Genomic DNA, 26,995 nt, shown 5'->3' with positions numbered 1-26,995 from the left:
ATGACAACACAGGTTCCATCTGTAAGGTAACAAGACACCACGTGTAAAATATTGTAGAAACCTGAAATATATTCTTCACATTGTATGTGCTTTGTTCACCATGTTTACCGGTATTAGTCACAACAATGGTCAAACAAATGCAAACATACTGACAAAGATTAGAGGCAAAACATGTTGACTAAACATCCAAATTCTAGTGGCAGTGGTAAACCACTGTCTTCTCTCAGTGCAAATTCATACTAAGTTTTCTTGCTTTGTCACTCATGACATTAAAATTATAATGATATAATGAAAATATACGAGTTAGTTCAATTAAACATTTGTTGTACATTATTGGAAATCAAATTTTCCAATTGTTTGGTGCTATCTTTAATTTTCTGATATAGCATTGGGAGTACAGTCACTTGATCTTACTTATATCTGATGTGAAATGCTCATAAAATTTGCTGTGAAACACAGCATTAAAGGGTCAGTGTATCCCTGGGCCGATGAAGCTGCAATTGGAACCATTCTTTGTCTGTTTGGGCCACGATGCTCTGTGGTCAGTGTTGACCTCTCATGTGGAAGCTGTGATTCCCTTGAGAGCCAGATCCTCCTTCACTTCTTTCAGGTAGTCAGAGTCAGGGTAGCCGTTCCTGGAACAGATACTAGTATATACAGAAGCGATGTAGAACTGTAACACCAACATTTAGAAAGGTGTCTGCATTAAATGTAAAAACATAAGCAGCCTATCCCGACGATTTCCTGAATGCCCCAAACCTTTCACACCAGAACTTGAATCATGAACAATTTTGACTCTGACAAATCAGGTGACAGCTATAAGCACTTTATTTCCGACTTTAGGAATATAATCCCAAATGCAGTACAGCCTTGACAGAGAAAGTCCCATGCATGTAGCTACATTGACAACTAAGTACTAAGCATTTCCGGTTCAATAAAATCACTTCCGGTTTGAATAAATACATGCCATTGCAGGCCAATTTTGAATATGAAGTCACAAGCCTCTAGCTACATATCTAACAAAGTTCTGAGCATTTCTGGTTTAATGACGTCCCATCTGATGGCCGTTCTGACGTGACCATAAATTGGATGTCCTCTGTTCTTTGATAAAGGTGTAAGAATATACATCGAAACGTCGCTATATGCAACAACCAGAAGTTGTTCTACAAAAAGTTGTCTTCTTATACCAAATATATAAAAGAATAACCTAAGTTAATTATTCAACCACATGATCAAGTATACTACATTCTGCACATCGCCAAAGTACCCCTACATAATAGTGGGTATTATATCTTACATTTTCTATTTGGATCTGAATCGTGAAGAACCCACCACAAAGCCCTTAACTGAACATTAAAATTTTTTCAGGCATCATTTCGTTGGGACTTACTGTGAAGACCCTCCCGCCATACTAGTCTTATGGCGAATGTCATTCCTGATGATGAGGCCACTGCGCCCAGTAGTTTCAGAGTCGCCGATAGTAAAAGTGACACCAGCATCAAACGCCTTGTACAGCAGCCTCAGCACCTCCCATCCTTCATCATTGTAAGGGAGATAGGCTGTTCTTTGGATGCCAGAGTAGCGCCTCCCAGGTTCTGGATGATCAGCCTGCATAGACATATGAATAGAGCCACGACACTGTAGCTCACCTGAATGTGTAGTCAACATTTCAAAAAGTAAAAAAGACAGTCACTTTATGAAAGTTGTTGCTGGCAAATATTTTGGGGTGGTGGTGGTTTGCTGGACTGGACTGGGACAATGTTGAACGAATAATTATACTTCAGACTATTGATAAGAAATAAATTTCCTGCCGTAAAAACTACTAGTAGCAAGGTATTTTTCTTAAAACATAATTCAGGCTCAGCTTAGGTGTTGTTACAAATATGAAGTCTCCATACCATACTGACAATATTTTATGAATGAATGACCTTTATAGTGACATTGACTTTTGAGACAACTACCGTATTTTCTTGAGTATAGAGCGACATATATGAGACATGGTGAGTTATTTATTTAGAGATCTTGGCAGATTGTGAAATTATTTTTGAACTTACGTATATTGTTACCTCTAGTGACCTTGGCTCTTTATTGAGTGACCTTTGCCAACTTTTAATAGGTGATATGATCACTATCACTGACCTTGAGATAACGTATAATCAAGTTATCATGTACACAAAGCCCTTCACAATCCCCAAATCTCACCACCTGACCTTGACCTTCACTGTCATCCAATCACAAGCCAGAGAACATTGCCTGTTAAGTGTCGTTACAAATATAATACTGTTATAAGGTAGTGTAATTTATTGTTAAACAACGGTTGTAGCTGTATTACATTTTTTTACTGTTGATATTAAGTAGAAGTTCAGTGCATTGTATTTAGACAATGATTCGTTGTCAGGAATGTAGTACTATTTAATGTTAGCAGTGGTGAGGAAGTTATTATATTGAGATGCTCGAATTATCTGTATATTTCCGGAATAGCATGGATTGATGTCAAGCGTTATAGAAACATGTGGAATATTCTGTGACGTTCAAGTTAAACTGGACTGGTCTGGCACTGTGTAGAAAGTGCTTAAATCTGGTCAGACTAAATAAGTGGACCGGGCACGTCCCTGTCTCATCTTACAATTCATCTGACGGTACATCAAGGCCAGCTTTCGTGTGAAGATGACTTTTCACCCTAGTGTTTACCATAGGCTTATCTTGGAAGCTTGACTACTGTTGCGGCCAGGTGATTATTATTCATTGTCATTGTCATTCCCACTGCTCTCACAGTTTATACTGCCATTGAATATTGTACTACCATTCCATTGTGTACTGACATTGTAATTGCTGTGCAGTAATTTGTATTGATTTGTAAACCTTGTTAATTTTGAAACACAATTGTTGATTGCATATCAATTGTTGGTTGTCTGTTGGTTACAAACTATATTCTTTTACGTACATGAGTACATGACACAACCATGATATATGAAACGTATTTTGTAAATTATTTAGAGTCCACCATTAGAACACCTATTTTTAACAAACTAAGGAAGGTAGTGCAATTTGAACCAGGTATCAGCAAGTCAGCTCTAGTGACCTTGACTTCATACAGAAGTCACCCTAGAGGTATTTTGTAAGAAGTTTCATCAAATTCCGAAAATAAATACTCAAGCTATCCACTTTTTAAAGCCTGATTCGTAATGTGGGACCTTGTCCGTGTCATCCGATCATGTCAAAACATTTCCCAGGGAAACATAGGAAGTTTATCAGATTTGAAGACTCCAACATCTGTCTTAAGTTCGTGGTTGTGCCACATTTGCAGTCGCGGCATAAACACAGTAAGCACCCGCATTTATTTCGGTGTACATATTCCCAAGCTTTCCGAACACCTACCTGTTGTATCCCTCCTGGAAATTCATAACTGATAGCAATCACTCCTCGTGCATCTTCATATCCTGGAAGAGTATCGTGGCGTATTGTATGAGTCATCTTCCCCCCTTTGGGCTGGTTCCCCTTCACAACACCATACAGCTTTCCACATACAGGACAGGCTGGCTTCACCTTGAACGCCTGTCTGATACAGTCAGCACAGAAGGTGTGGCCACATAGCAGTTTTTTGGGGACAGTGATTGTGTCCATACAGATGCTGCATGTGTCATCCGGGGATGTTGACCTATCTCTTGGCAAGCTCTGGTACCTATTATCATCACCAACATGAAGTCTTTGTCTTCTGACTTCCACATTTGTTCCCATCCCTGTAGTCCCAGCATTCATGGCTTTATTTCCTGGATTGCGCCTTACAAGAGGAGGGGGCCCACGTCTTGATCTCAATGTATCTTTAAACTCTGTTGCACCCATGCCAGGCAAGGCTTGAAGATGTTTAATAAGTTGATACTTGCTCTTGTATTTTAAAGCAGCATCAAATACTGCATTTAAACACAGTAGGAGTTGATTACCTTCTGAAAAAAGGGAAATCAAGTTTGGTATGAAGTTCATCTCATTACAAGGTGAGGTTAGATATAATTGTTTATTACGTTGTGTTCAAGATTATTGCACTTATATATAGCAACGTGCATGTAAATACCACTCTCCGGGTAGGCGGTAATATCATTACAAAATATTATTATAAACTAGTCATATATGTGAACAAACATGTTAATTATATAGTATTTGGCGACACAAATTTCAATGGCAGGCATGTGCTATAGGCCCATGCAGTATATTCTTTAAAGAAATCATCAAGGTACAGTCACAGTATTTCAACTACTTTAAACAATGTATTTCTCTATTCAGTGAAACAGAAGTGATTGAGCGAGTGAGTGAGTGGTTTTACGCCACTTTTAGCAATATTCCAGCAATATCATGGCGGGGGACACCAGAAATGGGCTTCACACATTGTACCCATGTCGGGAATCGAACCCAGGTCTTGGCATGACGAGCGAATGCTTTAACCACTAGGCTACCCGACCGCCCTGTGAAACAGAAGAAACTGTTAGTGCACTGGTGTTCATTTTTCATTTACAACCTGGACACCTATTAACAATGATAAACACCTATCAAAACAACTATCATTAACTAATGCAAGGGTGTAGTATTGTCATGAAGGTTGGTGTACCTACCCTTCGAGGTCTCCGTAGACTCTCTCACACATCCTACTTCTGACACTAATTTATCGACAATTTTTCCATTTGAGGGACAAAATGTCAGAATTTCTGTTGCTGTTGGTTGACCTTGTCTTTGTTCATCGGCTGATGCTTCCAGGCTTCTCTTGATAGCAGGATACACCTGCAGCATTTCCACGACATCGGCCTTCTCCCTGGCTTGTGTGAAGTATGTTACAGTTGAGTCTATAACAGCAAGAGTCCTGTCGATCGCTTCTACTTCCTTCTTAGACAGAGACAACATAGTGTTACTTCTTTGGTCGATGTCTTGGTCCAAAAGTGTTTTTCTCAGATTGATAATACTTGTCAAACTTTTAAAGTATATGCTTACGTCGGATTTGGCCTTTCCCTGAGCCTGCACGATTGTATTTTGACGTCCTTCTTCAGATAGTCGTTTCTGACGCAATCGTTGGGCATTTGTATGGACGGTTTGCATCAATGTTTCCAATTCATCTTGTCGGTTTTTAGCAGCTTCTTCAAGTTTCTGAAATTCATGGCCTTTATGTTCCATAACTGTGCAAGCCATACAACACAGAGTTTCATCAGTAGCACAAAAGAACTCCAACTGGTGTTTTGGGTGATGAGTGCAGCAGTGACGCTTGCCAAACGTGTTCAAGGGCTGTTGCAGTACATCACTCAGGGATATGATTGTATGGTCGTTTGTCAGTTGATGACGTTTGTGTACATGTGTGCAGTCCTTACATAGATATAGAGAACACTCCGGACACCTTGACTCCGCTGTACTTCCTTCGGGGCAGTCTGTACAAGGAACTTTCCCTTCATTCCTGATCTGCACAAAATCCACAAGTTTCGCTCTGACTGCATCCACGGGCAGTGTGTCAGCCTTCCCTGGGACCTTGTGGACCCTGCGACATAGAGGGCATGTGATCTGACCTTTCCCCTCCTTGGTGAGCAGCTGTTGAAGACACAGGGTACAGAAGGCATGGAGGCAGGAGTGGAGGAGACGAGGACATCGGTCTGTCTGGTTGAAATGTTCCACACATACAGGACACTCAAGGAATGTGTCTTTGAGGGCACTCATGACCACCTTCTCCTGGGGTTCAGACATACTGTAAAGCAAAGTTAGATCACATATAATTTTGGAGTTAATCATCTCACGATATGAATAATGTATCACTCATTTCCAATTTCCTGGACCAACTTTCTACTCTTTACATGGTAGGTACTGGTGTAACCATGTAAATTTGTTCTGCAACATCAAGGCGCTGAATCAATTTTTCTGATTTATGGGGCAAGGAAACTGAAAAAAATTGTGATGGTGATTTTGTTGCGAATATAAATTTTCCAAGACACATTGAGTCAATTTCCAAGAGAGAGAAATCATAACATTCGTAGACAGTAATTAAAAGTCCAAATGAAAGTGCTGAAATCACAATCTGCTGCTGATCTGCTTCAAAAACAAACCTATGTCTGTGCACCTCCAGTACACACAGCCGTACTTCTCTATGCTCATTGAGTACTTGTAGCCTGTATGATACGTACATCTACCATCATAAAGGTTAGAAAGGAAAGATAACTGTGCTATTGCATTCGCCACAACTGATAATAGTATTGAACTCCATTATCTGCTATTAATCTCTATATTGTCAAACTATCTTAGTTCACATACATTTCCTTTTTGAAAAAATCCTTCAACTAATAGCATCCCATTACTAAGTACTTGAATAAATACACAGCTATTAATCTCTATTGTAGCACTATCTTAAGTTGTCCCAGTCCCAACCCAAACAACCATTGTTAGTCTATCGCATTTATTAAGGGATTCCCATTTATCCAACAGCAAGTTAAGAACATACAGGTTGGTCAAGTTATCAATAAATATTCAGAATTATTTTACGTATTCTAAAAACAAAGCTCATAGGTCACATTTTTAAAAACTTCGTTAAAGTAATCACAAACCAAAAATTGAAACTGGTAGATATACAAAAATAGCAACCCCACTGGAACAAACTACAACAAACTACACTCTGTTAAAAGGAACAATTCTTAATAAGGAAGAGAATATATGGATGTCAACTTCTTTATTATGAGGAACACAACGTTTCGGAGTATATGCTCACTCCTTCACCAGGTGAATGAATGCCATGAGTACTTACTTACTTACTTTGGAGATTTAACGTGCGCATTTCCGACTGATGCGTATTTCGCACCCGGGCCCGGCCAGGCCATTTAATGTGTTTCCGAAAGGGGCGAAAGTGGTGTGTGCAACCCAAGAGTGGGCTTTAGGGGTTGCTTATATAGAATTTGGGAATTTTGAGATTTGGAATAGCTACCGATGAGGTTGGGGAGGGGGGGGAGAACTAAGGGAGCTGGGTATGGTGGATGTTTGGTTGTTTGTTTATGTGATTTTGATTTGGTAGATTATAGTGTTTTTAGATGCGTTTTATTAGTTCCGTTTTGATTAAGAATACGCCTAAGGCCTTGAAGTTTTCTGGTTTATTTTGTGGGTTTAGTATTGCTTCTAGAGTGAGAGCCTTGTTTAGATTGAGGGTGGTTTGTAATGCAGTTCGATGTGTTAGGTAGAGTGTGCAGTGGATGAGTGCGTGTTCTGGGGTTTCTAGTTGTTTGCAGTGTGGGCAGTTACCTGTAGTGTGTTTTTTTGTTTTTTTTAGGTGGTTATTTAGGTTGGTGTGTCCTGTTTGGAGTTAGTGATTACTCTGTCGATTTTTTTTGATGGATGGAGAATTTTTGGTTTGGTTAGTGGTTTGCTGAGTACTTTTTTTATTTGGCTATTTGAGTTTAGATATAGGTTATGCCATTTTTTGGTGATTTTTTTGCTTGTTTACGCTTTTAATTTCTGATTTTGAGATGGGTATGTTTAAACTTATTTCTGGAATTTTGAGGGATAGTTTGGCTGCCTTATCGGCATTTTCATTACCGTATATTCCTACGTGGGCGGGTTTCCACAAGAAGGTTATTTGTTTGCCTGCCTTAGTCAGGTCGTTGGAGCTTTTAAGTATTTGATTTATTAATTTAGGTCGGTTTTTGGTATTTTTGTTTTGGTGGGCTTGCAGTCCACTTAGGGAGTCGGTAAGTATTAGGATTTTTTTTGTGGTTTTTGGATTCTTGCCCATTAGTTCTGCTGTGAATATGGATTGGTTGTTTGGGAGTCGGAAGGATTGTGTGGTTTTAGTTGGTTGTGTGGTATGGATTCCGAAACCTGTGTGTTTGGAGGTCGGATCTGAAGATCCGTCCGTGTAAATGTGACACCAATTTTGCCAATTTTCGTGTATGTATGCTAGTGTGGTGGTTTTAGCTATGTTTGGTTGGTTTGTTTATTTATTTGGCTGACTAGTGTTGTGTCTATTTTGGGTATTTTAAGTTTAGGGGTGAGGATATTTGATTGTTTGCAGTTTTGTTTAAGATTTTTAATTTGGTGTTCATTTAGGTAGTTTGTTATTCTTTGGGATACTGGGGTAAGTAAGGGGTGTTTACGAGCTAGAGCTTGGTTTTGGGGGCTGATATTTTGGTTTATTAAGTTTTGAATGAGAGGGTTTGATTGGGACGCGGCCCAGAAATTTAAGCTTAGCTGTTCCCTGCGTAGACTTAGTGGCATTTCTCCTGTTAAGGCCTGAAGTGAAGTGTAGGAGGTGCCATGTTGGGTGCGTGTAATTAGCTTGAGTAGTATAGGTAATAGGGGTTCTGGACCACTTCCACTGGAGCTGGATTCATATACCTATACTGCTACTACAGGGGGAATTTTTTATGCCAAAATGATTATGCGATTCAACGATAGTCATGATTTGTATTAAAGGAAACATCAATATTAATTAATAATGAATAAAATTTACTATAGCCCACGAGGATATTGGAAAGGTGTAGGAGCAATAAAAAAATTAGCCACCGCGGCTAAGGTACCTAAAGATGTGGCCAAGGATTGGTTAAAGAAACAAGCGTTGTGGCAAATATATTTACCGGCACCGCGTTATATACCGAGGAAGAAGTTTGATATTTCTACGACGAATGAAGTTCATCAGGCTGACCTCTTGTTTCTTCCTCACGATAAGGTAAAACGCAAAACGTATAAATACGCTTTAACAGTAGTGGATGTGGCTAGTCGATACAAAGAGGCTGAGCCATTAACCTCGAAAGATTCAACAGAAGTAGCTAATGCACTGAGTCGCATATATAAACGCGGACCGCTAAAATGGCCTAAGCTATTTCAAGTAGATCCCGGTCGAGAGTTTATGGGATCGGTAACTAAACTTTTAACAAAGCACGATGTCAAAATCGTCCGTGGTGAAAGAGAGGCCCACCGCAGTCAAGCTATCGTCGAAAGATTTAACCGGACTCTAGCGGAACGTTTGTTTGGCTATCAGTATGGGATCGAAATGAAATCCGAGCGATTGAGATCAACCGAATGGGTGACACGATTATCAGCCGTTGTATCAGCGCTGAATAATGAAGTAACGGGATTAATAGGGAAGAAACCATCCGATGCGATTAAAATGAAATCCGTGACTTCCAAATATCTTCAGCACCGAGGAGAGGCAAAGAACAAAAACTTCCGGATAGAGTAAGGGTAAGATATTTATACCAGCCCGGTGAACTCGAAGGAGGCCTACGTCGCGCAACCGATCCCATATGGTCCCTCAAGACGTATAACATTAGTCGATTGGTTATGAAAGAAGGAGAGCCTATTCTTTATTATCTTCAAGATGGGCCGGGCAGGGCATTTGTACGAGAAGAGTTGTTCATAGTTCCCGACGGTACGGTATTACCACCATAACCATAAGCATAGGTAGTTACACCATCATTATCAATCCATCTCTTTGTATCTAAGGGGGATAATGATGTCTTGTTCATTCTTAATCCATATATCCTATGATCGTAACTTCTTAAAGAGTTCATCTCGTGTTTGAACGTTCTACCATTGAATAATGATTCTTTATACTGTTCATGTTTGATATGCTTTTTTACCACATACTTCTTAACACCCTTGGCTTTTCTTATCTCTCCATTATCGGACTTCTTTATAGAATACATCTTAGGTCTTAATCCTACATACTCCGCTATAGGAGTCCCAGCACATTCATCCTTCATCTTACCTAACACCTTTTTATTTACAACGCTGTGCAGTGGATTATCTTTTGGGTAATCGCTCGTGTCGTACATATCTATTTTTTCTGCCATATCTTTATACACATCCTCGGTTTGTATTTCCATCAACAAAGAATCTGTGTCGGTATATAACACCTCGCATCTATCGCCGTATTGCTTCTTAAGTTCGTTGTAATAAAAGTCATACATTAAGTGTTTTGACAAGTCGAGAATACTCATACCGACGTACACCGGTCTGTTGAATTTTATATTACTCTTCTGCATATGCAACGCGGCTAAGTCGTTATCGAATATCTTGCTTCTGTTAAAAGCTGGACTGGCTATAAGTTTCCTGAGTCTTTCTTCCTCATTAGATCTGACTAATTTAACATCAACACGCTTCCTTAGATTCTCCATAGTTTTACCGAATACCGAGTTATTCATGAGCTTATATAGATTCTTTTCGAAATCGCTGGTGGCTATCTTTCTTAAATCTGTGTTCAGCCTTATATAGGGCTCCATCCAAGGGCTTTGATCAAACTTAAGAACTCTGTGTATTTTCTTTAGTTTCATACCTAACGATAGATACAACTGGAGATTTCTGTAGTGAACTATATATTTTGTCTTATCCATCAAATTTGGTACGAGTTTTTCTACGTTAGCTAACCTATTATTACCCATCAATGAACGTTGATATTCCGACATCCAGTCTTTATTAACCATTAATCTTTCGGGAGCTAGCGGATAACTGTTATGGTCTTTATGTAAGGAACTCGGATATTCCAAGTCAACTTCTAGTATGTACCCTTTATTCTCATCATTCACATTGATATCATTCACATTGACCCATTCAAAACCACCCGTGGGTAAAGGTTGACTCATAGCCCATCCGTACAAATTGTTAGCGTCGAGATATAATATATGCGTGTCGGGTTTACTCGGATCGTATCCTTCCACTAATTTATTATTAGCCTTGGAATACCTTTTCGCTGCCATCGATATACCCCCTCTTAATCCTTTCTCAATAAACAAGTGCATATCGTAATCTGTGAGTAGTTTTAGTTCTACGCCGGTCTTCTTCAACAATGCATCCCACGATAGTCCGGGACTGGAATAGTACCATGCCGGGTCCAAGCCGTATTGTTTTAAACACGTCTTTCTAAATATCTCGAATATATCGGCGAGTAACAGTACATCGGTTTTTAAGTACAGATCGTGATAATCACCTAAATTCTTACAACCTAATTTATCCCAGACCGTAAGAGCGTGCTCATAATCGGCATCTGTTATTCTAGATTCCGTTAAGTTACTATAGAATGATTCGAGGGGTGGTAATTCAGTTTCTTCGAATCTAGACCAATCATCCATATATTCGTAAGGATATACACCTTTTCTCAGCAGCAAATGACGAGTTATCTGATCGGTATATTTATTTGTTATAGCGAAGTCATCGGGATTGTTCGCTTTAGCTAAATTGTCCAGGGAAGATAACAGAAACTGTACGGAGTCTATGAATCTAAGCCCATTACTTTGCTTTATTCTAGATTTCCCATCCTTGTCCCTATAATGTATAGGTTTAGTCAACGAGAACGATATGTATTTTTCCATGTTGTTAGGAATGCAGGTTAAACCGCCGTCGGTCTTTGAGATAGCTTGCATAATGAGATGTGAATCGTATCCTCTAAGGTTGTGAAACACAACGGGGATAGGTATTGTTTGAGCATTCATTTTTAGTTTCAAGTTACACTCGTTATGAGCGGCTCCCCGATAATTACCCGTGACGTGACAATGATCTCTTACGGAATCCCCATCCAGAGGTTTATTACAAACGTGACAACTCGTTGACTTCTTGTGGGCCCTCCAATCATCTATCGACATACGCATGGGTTTCTTACACGATAATTCTTCCCTGATTATTCTCTCTTCATTTTGTAGATATTCTAGGAACTTTCCAGCTGCATCGGGACCTCTGTAAATCACGGGAGTGTTTGTTTTCCCATCATACCTTACAACTATATATCCAAACCCACAAGGAATATGTTCTTGAGTTTTGTACGTAAAACTACTCTCTTGATTATTATGGTTGGTATTTTCTATGGGCTTGATAAGCGAAGTCGGCATAAATTACGTACGGTACTGGCATTTGATTACAATAATGTTCAAATTTTAATATATTTTTTCCCTCTTTAGGCATATCGATCCTGATAGCTGTCTGTCCAACACCTCTACAGTCTTCTTTATGCGATTCTAATAGATCTTGTCTGCTGTACCCATGCAGGCATCTTTCGCAGAAATATTTCTTTCCCTTATATTTAGTTTGATCGTATAGCACCCTGTTTAAACTCTTTATCCACGTATAATGATATTTACCATCTTTTTCGATCAGAAATGAATTGATTCTGGGAATATGTTCCGGAGCGGAGCTTATTCTGTGTACAACAATTCCTTTAGAATGTCCGAAAACATTTATAGCTAAATTATTTTGCTTTTCCACCTTATCAATTTGCGATATTGGTGTAGGTTCGTCTATACCATCGAAGTTGAGTCCATTGTTTTGGGGATAGCTAGAAGGTCTATCCGGATGCTTGTCTACGGGGAACAATGCAGATCTTATCATCATTCTTAAACAATCATCGGATTTATTTTTTACATTAATTATGGCTTTTTTCTTCTTATAATACGGGGGTAAATCTATATAAGATCCACCTTTGAAGGGCATATAATTCGCTATATCTAAATATAAACTATCGATTCTATCCACACCCCAACCCGAACCTCTATTAGTCCAGCGTTCTAAAGTTTCCTGTATCCTCTGAATTGATGTATCTAATGATGCGTCTATAGTATCGGATTCGGTTATAACTTCTTGATTGCTACGGAAATATGGTTCGGTATATTCGACGCTATCGTCTGCGTTACTTTTACTCAATGTCATTTTAATCGTCAGCTGGTATTTTATACTTTGTAAATCATCTACTTCCTCGTTAATTTTACTCGATATGATGGGCTCAATATCGTTAACATCCATGTTGGAATTAATATCCATCTTCCAACCTCTTAGATATTTACCAACGCCGGCGGATGTGGGTACAAATATTAATTCTTGTTGTTGTTGATTATTATCATCATTATGTTGAATATCATCCTCGTCTTGTTGATTATTATCTAGTAAAGCGATCAATTCAGCTCTTCTCATTCGAGAATAACCTCTCAGCCCACTGTTTCTCGCTCGAACTCTGAGTTCTCTAACAGTCTGGGGTGGTTCCAAACCGAGTAAGGTAATCAATTCAGCTTTTCTCATTCGAGAATATCCACGTAGACCACGTTGCTTTGCCATAGCTTTTAACTCTCTGACAAAAACCATTGTGGTTGAATGGTATATGCAAAATGATTCATTTGTCTAATTGGTTGTTTTCATATATCTAAATACGTATCCTCCCCAACCTATTCCTCTCATTGATGTAATCTCTCTTCCTAGCATAAATAATCTGATTCCTGACCCTATCAGCACCATGTTTCTTACATAAACAATAACGACCTTTGACCCCTATCCCGCATTCAGAACACTTATAGTTTAAGTGTCCACGCTTGATGTAATAATTGTGTATACCGCAGTAAACATCAACACAGCGGCAGTTACATAGAGTCGTCTTCCCCATGAGTGTAAACTTGCAGTTATTCATGGTATATACATCTATCATATCACTTGTCTAAATGCAAATTACATCTACACTAGTGTATAGCTGAAAATCAATACTGCGGATAACCCAATAATAACAAATGCGACCTCTCGGTCTTTCTGAGCCTCTGACGGTGTATAAAACTGACTCATTGTTGGTCTAGGTATTGGGTCGAGTTTTTTCCCATAAACGAGGTAGTATTCGTGCATGGCGGATTCGACATCCTTAAACGTTTGAATTGAATGTCCTTCCTTAATCAGTTTTTCATGAATAAAGTCTAATCTCTTCATTCTCTGCTGCGTATATTGTAACTGGGCTGCTTGGTATTGTTCTAATGCTTTATTATGTCGTTTACGCTCCTCTTCAACTTCTTTAGCGTTTGATTCCCTCATACTGGAAAATAAATAATTACTCCCCGAAAAAGCTAGAGCATTAACAACAGCTCCACCGACCATCATCGCAATTGATGCCATATGAATATAAATATTCAAATGTTTAATTACTTCATTATGTCTTCCGGGATAAGTCCTTGTTTGATGAGCATATCCTTCGTTGCCATTGCTAATCCAATATCCAGAATCATCATACCTATATCAAATCCATTAAAATCTAGCTTGGGAGGTGTGGCTTTAGTAAGCATTTTAGCCATACGGGCATAGCCAATGGCCAAGCCGGTGACCACCGCTGAATGATACGTCGCGTTTACCAACATTTTACCGTCTGTAACTGGAGTAGTCATGCTTCTTATAGCATTATATGAGGACTAACCTCTAATTGAACTTGTTGTTGCGGCGGGGGTGACGTTTTCTCTTCTTCGGTCTTATAAAAGAACCATACAGCCGCTATACCAGCAACTCCTACTAGTGCCCATGTTTTAATCGGATTTGAATTATTTATTAATTTTGCTTTGCGCGCCAGCCCTCCCTTCCTTCCTGCGGCTATTTTTTTGGGGTTCTTAGTAACTCTAGCTTGTTTTTGTGTTTGTGGTGGTTCCTCATTCACTTGTGGTTCATCCTCATTCACATGTGGTTCCGTTTCCGCAATCTGTTGTGGTGTCACCTGTTGTGTCTCCATTTATATTATTAAGTGGGCACGTATGTTTAAATTGACAATACCTAGCCGTTATTAAAGCTGTGGTGAGTGGAGCTAAGAACATTCCGAATCTATGATAAAACTCACAGCTCACTGAGCTTATAGCGTGTTCGATGAATGGGTCTTTCTCTAGAGATTCGCATAAATACATGCGATGTTCTGCCGGGATGGGGAGAAACGTACTAGCTACGACTGTGTATAGTTGTAATATAGACGACCCTATAGTTTTAGTCATGGTAGCTCCCAGTCTAGACTCGTAACGCGCGTACAGTTTTTTAATCTCTTCGTCGGTCATGTTATCAATTTTTTCGATGGTATAATTTTCTCCCAAATATTGGGAACATTTTCCACCGGCTACCAAAGCCGCGAGTCTTTCTCTATGTTTATTTAAAGATTTATCTACATCAGGATCAGATTCTTTGAGAATTTGTTCGATGAGTTCGTCGCATTCCATAATGTAATACCTAAGGAGATATTTAAGTCTAACATAATATAATATGACGTATCCAATACATCCGGTAATAATGAACTGTTGCGAAAGAATGATGATTTCGAACCACATTTTATGTAATATTAACCGCTAATGTTCAATTTGCTACATTTTTGCTACATTTTGCCATAATTTTGCCATATTTGCTACAATTTTGCTATAATTTTGCTATAATTTTGCTAAGCAATTGCATAAGCAGCTGGTTGATCGGTTTTTAATACGAGTTTACAGTGCTTCGTTGCTGCTAACACTTTTCTGACTTTGTCACGTTCATTCTTGGTATAAATGACGTCATTTTCGCGTAAACATTCCTCGAATGAATCTCGATCTTTGCAATGAAACAGCGCTACCCATTTGGTCTGCTCTCTGAGATCTTTCAGGACAGAGTTGTATTTTTGAGTAAGTACCCAAACGCTATGTTGAGTATGCCGACCGGAGAATGCTAAATACGAAAGCATATCTTTCTTTTTTGTGAGTTCTTTACTCGCGCTGCAGTCGTCTATTACGAAAAGGGTTGATTCTCCTTTGTATTTTTCGTGACATACTCGGAGACAGTCTTGTAAACGATCGCCGGGATCGACTCTGTGTATTCCGTCGTCATTCATTACCCAATCTCTCGATAAGTATGTTTTATTAACGCTTATAGTCGGGCACAGAATAATAATATGATCGAAAACGTCCCGATAATGACTTTCTAAAATATCTAGAATAAAGGCTGTTTTTCCGCAGCCCGTTTGCCCGCATATGATAGCGCAGTGCGGATCTTTAGGTAAAAGATTATCAATAGATTGCTTGCACGAATCTCCCATTTAGTATATTAAGTTGCGCATCCATAATCACGTACAAATATATGTTTAATTTACCAGCTGATTCGAGGAGCTTCGTTATCTGTATGGTGACACCCTCGCTAGCATTTTCTATTCTCCTCCCACTGCCGTGTAATTGGTCATCGTCCGTTGTTCGCATGTCGAGCCATAGCGCGTACTTCGAGGTGAGGTATTCACCCATCGATACACTCCCGAGAGACAGATCTTTCACGACCGCGTTAACTTCCGGAGAGCGTTTTATAGAAGGAAGTTTTTTAATCTCATCCCACTGGTGATACGATAGCATTCCTTGGCTATATAGTTGATTAGGAACGCCCTCGATAGTCAATTCTACTTTCGTAATCTTGGGATTGTAGAACTTCTCGGTATTTCTTTTAAACGCATCGGAGGGGTCCTCGAACAACATTAAAATACCCTTCAAAGACCTCGTGGGGACGTTTAGATTGATATTCCACAACGTATCTTTTTTGTCCTTCGTGATCTTTCGGTGTCGTAGCACGCGATCGTACAAAATGGCTAAACTTCCCGAATACTGGTTACGAATTTGTCTGGCTAATTCGGGATCCGTTATCATATCGTACTCGAGAGAGATATTGTCAATGGAATAGGTAGCATCTACATTAGCGGATCTGATTACTCTACCGTAGTCGTTAAAAGTGAGTTCGTATTCTAACCTATCGCCGAGGGATGCTTGATAAAAGGGCATGTGGGAATCTAGTAATTCAAAGTCTAGGGGAATATAGAATCGGTTACCTAATGCGTCGGCAACGGCCTGATCTTTTACGATGGTACCATCACCATTATCAGCATCTACGCGCAGTCTCAAAGTGTTCTTATTACAAATTCCTTGGTACTGTAAGTTTTCCCGCTCTTTATCCGTTCTCCAGAGATCCATGTAACAATAGTATACATCGCTATCGTCGATACTCAAAACCTCATTACCGCTAATTTTAATAGCGATTCTGATCGATGGTACTAGGGTTATTAGTTATAGTTACAGACTGACGAATTGCTTTGACCCCTAATGGATCTCGAAGTCTGCGTTGTGGGTTTAACTTGCGTCCGTATTGCGAAGACATTGTTATATTGAAAACATGTACCCTATGTTTAATATAAAAATGACTAATTTTGAACATAATGACTTTGATCTAGATACTAGTACCATCGAAGAGGGTACTGATGAAACCAGCTTTATGATCCCAACCGTAAATGATGAACTTTTGAAACCAGCCGTTGATGATTATTACGATGCATTAAAAGATGATAAAAATTATGTTACTCCAATAGGTCGTGAATATTCAAAGTTTATGCTAGATAGTAAAGGAATATTGCGACTGCATGGCGCTCCGGATATTGATCTTATGCATTCTCGTACTCGTAAGCCCCTAGCCTTGTCTACTATAGCCGCTAAAAAAGGCATCGGCTTTGTTCGTGATGAATTAGGTTTTGTAGACTACCGACGACTTCCCGCGAAGACTACTAAGGCTCTTCAGACTATGAGGAAAGAACTCGTTAATACAGATGATTTGGAAGCAGCCTCGATGGTGGCCTCGGACGGACTCGGAGAAATCTTAGATACCTATTACGATAGTTCCACGTTACAGGTATCGGAGTTCAGTATTAGGGAATTACGAGGTCTTGACAAGGCAATGCAAACTATGCGGGGAGAACTCATCAATAATATAGCCAAGCTATCCGAAATCGACAAACATATAGCTCAAGAGAAAACAAAACTCGAACAGGCGGGCGATGAATTCAGTAGACGCCGCGTAGCGGAAAGATTGCGTAACCTAGAAGAGGAAAGATTGGCCCGCCTCGAAGCGGCTTCCAGTAATAGAAAGGCACTTCGTTCGCAAATCAGTCGTATTCGAGAAACTATCGATCAAGTCCTCAACGATGATACTACACTGGCTGATAAAATTAAAACATTGTTCAGAGAACAGGGAATAACAATTGCTAGTATTTTAACCGCGTTGGGATTTATCATATCGACTTTGACTCTCTCATTAACAGGTGGCAGTACAGGTGGTGGTACACCGCCTAACGATAAAAACGGTATAAGAGAGTGGATAAAAAAGCATTTAAAAGCATTAGGTTCAGCACTGGGAAAGCTAGCTGAGAAAGCCGCGGCCGCACTTCCCGGTATAATAGGGAGTGTTGCTTCCTGGCTATTGAATTTATTAGCTAAGACCACCACTTGGCTTAGTCAAAACTTGTGGGGGTTGATCGTAGCAATTGCAGGGTTGTTGTACGTATTCGCTAAAGACTATTTAACCAAATCATGAGTAAGCCAACCGAGACTCCACCCACTACAAGCGCTGTTTTTTCATCGATATGTTGTTGATTTTTAGCCGCAATATGCGGTGACACTTGTGCGTCAGTAGATGGTTGTGAAACATGTGGTGTTTGTGGTTTGACTATTCCCTTTTCGCCCGTGATCGTTTGCGTTATTAATTCGACGTTCATATCTGAATTTATACCTGGTTTTTGTTGATCGGTAGCGATAACAATTTTATTATTATAGCCTATCACTTGACCGATCTTAAGTTCCATATTACTCGGAGACATGTATAGTCCCGGTGCATAAACAAAGTCCACTTTGGATTGAGCGTACTGTAATGCATCTTGAAAACGCTTTATAGACGATGGTATGTCAACTGGCGAATTAATGGCGTCCTCCACGTTTGCGACAAACTGTTTTTGCGCATCGAGCGCCGTCCCAGAACCGATAATGGACGTTCGTGTTTGAGATTGCGCACCGAGAATTGCCCATACATAAGTTCTTATCGATTCATTAACTCTTACAAATCCTGGATTAGTAAAATTATTTTCCGTTTTATCATTAAGAAATTCATTCCAAGCGTCTGCGGTATCGTTCATTTGTATAAATTTTTTAACAATGTAAATTAACCCACTCTTAAAACTCATAATATCCCCTCTCCAATCGTTACTATAAAGTTCCCAGCCTTTATACCAATCACCGGTTTTATGCCAATGATCATATATTCTTGCGTAAAGTTTGCTGGTACTATACAACTTACCAAAATTAACTGGAAGTTTATTAAGTTCTCTATATACATAATCGCTTTCTTCTTTGACGGATTTATTTTCCTCTGTGTAAGGAACACCTAGACCATGGTTTGCTCCTTTAATACGCCAATCTTTACTCGTAGAAACATTAAATTCCTGACAAATACGCTCATACGCGGACCTATCATAATTATTATTTGTGGAATTCCACGCTCGATCATGCGGTAATGGAGCACTAATTTCTTTAAGTATACGTCTAATCTGATAGTACACGTGAAATGACATAACAGACTTATTCAGTTCAAATCCTGGAGCGTAAAGAGATACGCCACATCCCGTTGTGGCACACCATATGGCAAAGTTTAACTGATTCTGCCAAAATTGCATCGGATTGTGAAACCAATCGTGAACCATTTTATCACTAGTTGCCGTGACTCTGTAGTTTTCAAAGATATCGGGGAATTTAACTAAAAATTCAGCACCAGAGGCAGTTACTATAATCGATTGATTAGTAATGTAAGTTGATTTCATATTTAAGTTATGATATAATATCATTGTATATTTAATATGTATGTTACACTCCCGGGAATAACAAATGGCCAGTCTATTCAACTGCTTCATACTATCGATAACTGGGATGGACAACTCGAAGTAGCACTATGCGATGTAACGTATTACCAACGGTGGACCAATATAAGTACTGCGAGAGGTAATAATGAGATAATAGTAGCATATGACAATAATAGAATTGCTACTATACCTGATGGGTATTACAGCATAAGCTCACTCAATGATGAATATTTTAATAATGAATTTTTTATTAATTTAATTCATAAAGGAATTAGTATCACACAAAATGAGTCCACTGGGGCAGTGAAAATCATCAATGAAGGATCAGATATAATTATTGGTGAGAACTTAGCAATTACACTTGGATTGGGGCGGGCAACACCATTACCACGCGGCAGAACAGTGGTTGCAAGTATTAACGAAGTACCTGATTTAGTTCCCTATAAAGAGTTGTTCATTCATCTTGATCAAATAAGCACGACGGATAATATTCAACTAGAAAGTCCTTCAACTCTACTCAGAAGTGTTCCAGTGAAAGATGTAAAACACAATAGCGGTAGAACGGAATCTTTCTCGTTATTACAATATAAAAAATTGAAGCGTGGTATTATTTCAGACCTCAAAATTTCTGTATTAGATGTAAAACACCAACCTGTGCATGTAGGATACTTAAGTGTAACACTCCATATTATAAATAATGGTTGATTCCATATTTAAGTTATGATATAGTATCATTGTATATTTGATATGTATGTTACACTCCTGGGAATAACAAATAGTCAGTCTATTGAACTGCTTCGTACTATCGATAACTCGGATGGACAACTCGAAGTAGCTCTATGCGATGTAACGTATTACCCACGGTGGACCAATATAAGTGCTGCGAGAGGAAATAATGAGATAATATTAACACATGAAAGAGATAGAATTATTACTATACCTGATGGGTATTACAGCGTATGCTCACTCAATGATGAATTTTTTAAGCCTTATGGAGCTAGTCTAACACAAAATGAGGCGACTGGGAGACTGAAATTATCCCCTGGAGGAATGGGTGTAATTCCTTACAGGAACTTAAGAATTACAATTGGATTTGCAACCAATTATACTATAATAGTCGATTCATCAAATGAGGGAAATACATTACCCGATTTAGTTCCCTATAAAGAGCTGTGCATCCATCTTGATCAAATCAGTACAACGGATAATATTCAACAAGAAAGTCCTTCAACTTTGCTCAGAAGTGTTCCAGTGAAAAATGAAAAATACAATAGCGGTAGAACGGAATCTTTCTCATCATTACAATATAAAAAATTGAAGCGTGGTATTATTTCAGACCTCAAAATTTCTGTATTAGATGTAAATCACCAACCTGTACATATAGGATACTTAAGTGTAACACTCCATATTATAAATAATGGTTGATGCATCAGGCCCTGGAACGCTCAGACAATGTAATACAATTGCGCTTTCCGATCTCGGAGACACGGAAGGATTCGGTAAACCCGGTACCAATGGTAAGTTATACGCTTTACACTTACACGATAATGTATACAAGCGGAAAGAAGTCACATTCGCGGGTAATCTAGAAGATTTAAGCGATGTCGACGTTAGTAGACTCCTTAAAACCACTCCGTACAATATTATTTACAACAGTGAGAATAAATGGACTATGGTCGAGGCAAACATCAAGTGGCTACTGAATATCGTCATTACCCAACCTTATGCGATGATGGGTAAGGGACATAATTTAACTAAGATAATAAATAGTGGCATCGTACTCGCGGCATATATCCCGTCAAAACGAAAAAGTGTGTTAGTCACTCCCCTGCCAGAAAAACCAGGTCATATGTTATATAGTCGTCCGGCAATCCAAAATGTTAGTTTAAATTTGGTTACAGAATTCGATGATATTAAACAGAACTTGAGTGCAATACCTAATATTTCTACGCTTATTATTGAAGTCTTGTTCGGTGATGCACCGGTAGATGCCTTCGAAATATTACCAGGTCTATCGATTAAATGGCTCAAGAAACACGAGCGTCAACGTTGCAGTATTATTCATGTCGGTGCATCACCCGTTACATCCCTCGAGGGGGTTCAAATTATTAAAAGTGGTAGTATTTCCCTTTCTAAGATATTCTTGCCGTATAATATACATTTGATAAGGTTGATGTATACTCTCAAAACATTTAAGCAAGACCAATTAAAGACTATTATATATTCGTAATATACACTATGAGTTTATATCCAGCGCTCGATGAAATGATGGAAACTGTTGATGGATTTCGATTACATCAAATAAGCGACATAAAACATCAAATAGAAAAGGATAGGGAGTTGAGACTTGGATTGTATAAAAAGTATCGCAGAGCCGTGAATGCTCTGGACGGAGTTGACACCGCTCTTGTAGTAGCTGGCATGGGACTCGGTGTAGCCGGTGTCGGTTTACTATCAACTATAATCGCCGCGCCTATCGTGCTCGGCATGGAAATAGCGGCTGGAGTCTCGGGACTGGCAGGAATAGCGATAAAATTCATTTCTCGTAGGTTGCAAAAGAAAGCATTAAAACACGATAGTATTCGGATACTCGCCGAAGCAAAGTTGAACAGCATCGAGGATCATATTTCGACAGCAATGGCCGATTGTAAGATATCCGAGGAGGAGTTTCATTTAGTGATGTCGGAACTCTCAAAATACAATAAAATGAAGCAGGAGATTCGATCAAATTCTCGTAAGACCAATGGTATTAGCGAGGATGAGAAAAAAAAGTTCATAGAACAAGGGAGGCAACAAGCGCGTCAATTATTCCGTGCCAAAACCAAAGAACTGGTTGGAGATTAAAAATAAATTGCTTACTATCGTTTGATTACATTTAGACAAATGCTTACATAAATATATAATAATGGAAAAAACTATTAAATGGAGAGAATTACCACAAGGTTTTTATTATATCAGTGATGTCAAACCAACCAAATACGGTAATCAATTGTTTCTTATCAATTTACAAAAAGAGTGTAGTTATATAGTCTGGTCTCCTAGTAAAATGAACGAAGAACTTAATAAAAATGTTGAATATCGCTTTATAGATAAAAATAATGAAGAATATTTTTATTACCATTTAGACTCATCTAAAGCAATGATTGGACCCAGGTATTGGTGAGCTGGAGTCAATTTAGTTTAATCTCATGACTATCGTTGAATCGCATAGTCATTTTGGCATAAAAAATTCCCCCTGTAGTAGCAGTATAGGTATATGAATCCTGCTCCAGTGGAAGTGGTCCAGAACCCCTATTACCTATACTACTGCTTGAGAGCCTGATATTGTATTGAGTCAAGTTTTTTAGATAGAGAGTTGTTTAGGGTGTTGTATATGGTGCAGCCGTAGTCTAGTTTTGATCTAATTAGTATGCCATGAGGCAGAGAGCATAATATATGTACATGTAAGGACAACAATATTAATATTGGCCCAATCGGTTGGCCCAATCCCCTAAGGCGCTGCAATTCGCTGTGAAGAGTTGTGTCCCTTGGGCACACTAGAAACATATGACAGTGTGTTCGAATCCTGGTTCGCCCCGATTACGTTTCTAGGTTTGTCAGCACCACACCCATGCTTGTGAGTTTCACCAAAGTTGTAAACGTCTAAGACCTGCATCACTTCGGGCTTTCTTACCACATCAAGCTGACACGCTGTGTTATAAGTGGAATACTCAGAGCTCCAGATAAGCTTTTGGTGTTGTGGGTAATTTACCCATGCATTTTAAAAACACTGCGTATCAGCTATTCTATCTGGGTATTCAAATTTCTGTTACCCACTAGTTTTTACACATGTGGGTATTTAAGTTAAATATTTAAAAACACTATTCATCTAGTCCCTGCAAACTGGTGTTGTGTGGGTTCGAGAGCTTTATAGGACGCAAAAATACCACTATACTTCCACAAGAAAGTGTGATGGCAAATGATCATGATGTAACTGTCATCGTCGAGTTTGGCAAGGTTGACAGAATGCCTGTTTATAATTTCAAAATAAGTTGCTGATTTGCCAATCGAATACGCAGGGTTACTTCACAATATTTTGAATATACGAACAAGTTTTATTTTTGTAGCGTATCTGTAATGTTCGTTGCGTATTTGATACGCTTGGATATTATTTTACTGCGTATTTCTGCATTTCTGATGCGTTTTTTACGCAGATACGCAGCTTATCTGGATCTCTGAATACTATTGTAAGTTAAAAACCAACTCACTCATTAGTCTTGTGAACGGTTCCGTTTGGTTATCTGGGTTTGTATTGTGACTACTTCCGGTTTAGATTTGAAGTTTGTTCAGAAGAATGTTACTATATTCAACCCAAACATCGTAAATATATCATGCATTTTTAGGAAAATAATTGCAAACTAAAGACTAACCTGTTGATTTCCTATGTATCAAGATCTCTGCCGGAAGTTGAAAAAACTGTTAAAGCAATAAACCATGCAGAACCGTAAACCACTGCATGAAACGGTATGAATCATACATTACATACAGTGATCTACAGTATTGTGCTCAACTATGCACAGCTAGCACCAAATATGTGATTATGAAGACAACTAATAACAAATTTCTCATATCAAACCCATTGGTTTACATGAGTTGTTTATTGAACAAAATCATACTTAATAGAAGCCTGGTATTTAATCGTGTTGAACAATAAGTTGCAATAGAAGTGTGTAGGGAGAAAGATTGAGTTGCGCGTTACATACTTGACATAAATTTCTCCCTGGAACTTTTCTCGCTGGCTGCCTGAATAACACACGATACATTGCACTCTACTCACTCTCAGTGATACAGCTTGAATACGATACGATGTACAGCATTGCAAGGTCAGTGCGTGATAAAGCTCTATACTACGACTATAGCTGAAGATAATCGCTCAATGCACAATAGTTTATTCTTACAAAATATAGACCGGTTTACTTTAGCGAAAGGAGATATATTTCCCCAAAAACATATTAAGCTCTTTTAAAAACAAAACGAACAAATTGCATAGATTATCTACATAAAGAAACATGACTAAGTCACAGAATGTAACAGGCAGTTGGTTGAAACATGTCAAGATAAAGTCACTCTCATTTCATTTTACAGACTCCAAATTTTAGAGAGAAACCAAAATGGTGCTCTCCTTCACTCAAAAACAAACTACCGTATTCGACGTAATAAGCGCCCATGGCAATATTTGCTAACATATTGGCTAGTGAACAATCCCAATTAGCATGATTAGCACTCCTTTGGATTGATCAATGTACACAAGACTTATTTATTCGCGTATAATACGCACTCGTGTGTTATATGCACCCTTAATTATAGTCAATTAAATTCTGGAAAAATATTTATCTTGCATATAAACATTTCAGGATGTCAACATAGACCACGAAATTTATCCTTCAACTCTGTTTTTTTCACCAAAATTATATTCTAATAAGAGCCTCCTATTTCTAATTTTGAGAGCGTCCCTGGCGCTTATTACATCGAATACGGTAACTCTTATACTTATGAGTGAAGGAGTGAGTGAGTTGGGTTTAACACCGCTTTTAACAGTATTTCAGTTATATCGCGGCGTGTCAGCTTAATGTGGGAGGAAAGCCCGAAGTGATGCAGGTCTCAAGACGTTTACCACTTCGGTGAAACACACGAGCACGGGTATGGTGCTGACAAACCTAGAAACATAATCGAGGCGAACCGGGATTCGAACCCACAATCATAGGTTTCTGGCGTGCCCAAGGGACGCAACTCTGCACTGCGAATCGCGGCGCCTTAGACGACTGGGCCACACGTGCCCCACTTATACTTAAGAATAATTGTACATGCACATTTAGACACACCAGAGACCATATATGGTCTCTGGACACACATAGGAATTCGCAAGTTGAAAGGTTATAGTAAACATCATCCAATCAAATGCGAGTTCATTCAAGGGGGTTCCCCTTTGTTGACGAGTTTTTTGGTCGCTGACGCTGTTTGGTATCTGATGATTACGCAAGCTAATTAAAACGGCACCGGCGAGACCACTGAGGCGACCTTTATTAGGCGACTTAGAAAAATGTTCTCGTTCCGAGTTCTACTTTCGGTTCTTGCCTGCCTTATACCCTGGGCTAGTGGGTTACAACTAACACAGCAGTCCCAACATAAACAGACATGCTCAATATATTAAGAAACTTCATACCAACCTTTATAAACCGTTGCCAAGTATCTGTCTCTGAAAATACAGCCAATAATTCTTGTTTTCACGGAGACGATCTGCAGTTTGGTTGAGTACACTGAGCTCCCCACAGCGATAGCCAGTTCGCGGAGCTCACTGTAACGAGACTTTCGGCCAACCTCGCCCCTCTCCGTAACCGCAAAGGAGAAGTCGCTGATCGTGTTCAGGTGGTTTCATGGTATGGGATCGTTGTTCGTCAATGTTGTGTGTGGCCTAGTTAACTCTTGATTAAAAAAACTTTGAGATTATGTGTGTGAGTAAATATTACTTTACTCCACATTAAAAATCTTCCAAGTTATTTTCCAAGGGTAAAAAATCAGTTTATACCTGACACCTGGAATGCATACAGCTTGTTCAGAAATGAATTACGAATAATTCTCATGTCTTGTTTAATCCTTTTGACTATCGGTAAGCGGTATATGAACGTTACATACAAAAACAGCTATATTTCGAAATACAGGAAAATTAAGTTTCATACTTTGACTGCACATGCACTAAAGTATAATTATTTCAAATTCAGCAAATACATCTACTTAAGTATCATTTTATGTGTTTTTCAGGCATTTACGTGACTCTGATTCTTGCTTCTGTAATGCGTCAGAGACCATATAATAGTGAACAACGTGTAATTCAATACTGCGATCCAGGTTTCGAAGGAGATTGGGAGTATTCTTGCAAAGGGAGATAATTCAAGGCTTGAGATACCTGTATAGATTTCGTCATAGGTTAGTATTCAAGTGCGAGTTCGAAACCCATGTTGGAATAAACATCGAACGAAACACGTAGAACTGCTTGCACTATTATAATTTCCATTTTTTTAGATCATATTACAGGTATGAACTGTCTAGACATACATGTCTATTACAATACATCACGTGAATAAACATGTGCACGTTCGGACCAGCGAAACGAAACAATTTATTCAATGGTGATTATTATGTGAGGATAAGAAAAGGATATTTACAAAAAGTATTTACGTCATGACGTGTGCACGTCCGTCCGTCCGTCAGTCAGCCAGCCAGCCAGCCAGCCAGCCAGCCAGCCTGTCAGTCAGTCAGTCAGTCAGGCAGGCAGGCAGGCAGTCAGACAGGCATATTGAGTGTTTCATTTCTGTATCATTTGTGGCAAGTATCCTTTTAATTATTATTTATTTCATATTTACATAAGTGATACACGTCTTTGGGTGTGGGTGTGTCTACATACCCAACGCTACGAACAGGTGAGTTGATGTACATCGGATATCGGCCACATTAACTGTAAACTAGAGCATCAGGTGTATGAGTCCGATTTGTAAGATGTTTTTACAAGCCAGTGGGTGGGCTTTCTCTTTTCCCTCAAATCTATTGATACCCAGATTTCAG

General features: G+C 39.0%; 1 protein-coding gene across 1 annotated transcript; it reads right to left on the bottom strand.

The window, feature by feature from the left end:
• Positions 1 to 25,702, bottom strand: LOC139445387 (uncharacterized). Its single transcript, XM_071226526.1, has 5 exons — positions 25,603 to 25,702; positions 4,605 to 5,716; positions 3,379 to 3,944; positions 1,391 to 1,608; positions 1 to 635 (listed from the first exon to the last, which is right to left on the bottom strand). Exons 2-5 carry the CDS (start codon positions 5,713 to 5,715, stop codon positions 557 to 559), a joined length of 1,974 nt encoding a protein of 657 aa, XP_071082627.1. The 5' UTR covers position 5,716; positions 25,603 to 25,702; the 3' UTR covers positions 1 to 556.
• Between the last annotated feature and the right edge of the window lie 1,293 nt (positions 25,703 to 26,995).

The sequence above is a fragment of the Haliotis cracherodii genome, unplaced genomic scaffold, assembly GCF_022045235.1.
Source record: "Haliotis cracherodii isolate W230 unplaced genomic scaffold, xgHalCrac1.p SCAF_6, whole genome shotgun sequence".
Lineage (NCBI taxonomy): Eukaryota > Metazoa > Mollusca > Gastropoda > Lepetellida > Haliotidae > Haliotis > Haliotis cracherodii.
Note: the sequence above shows the minus strand (reverse complement) of the source record. Positions and strands in the feature narration are given on the sequence as shown.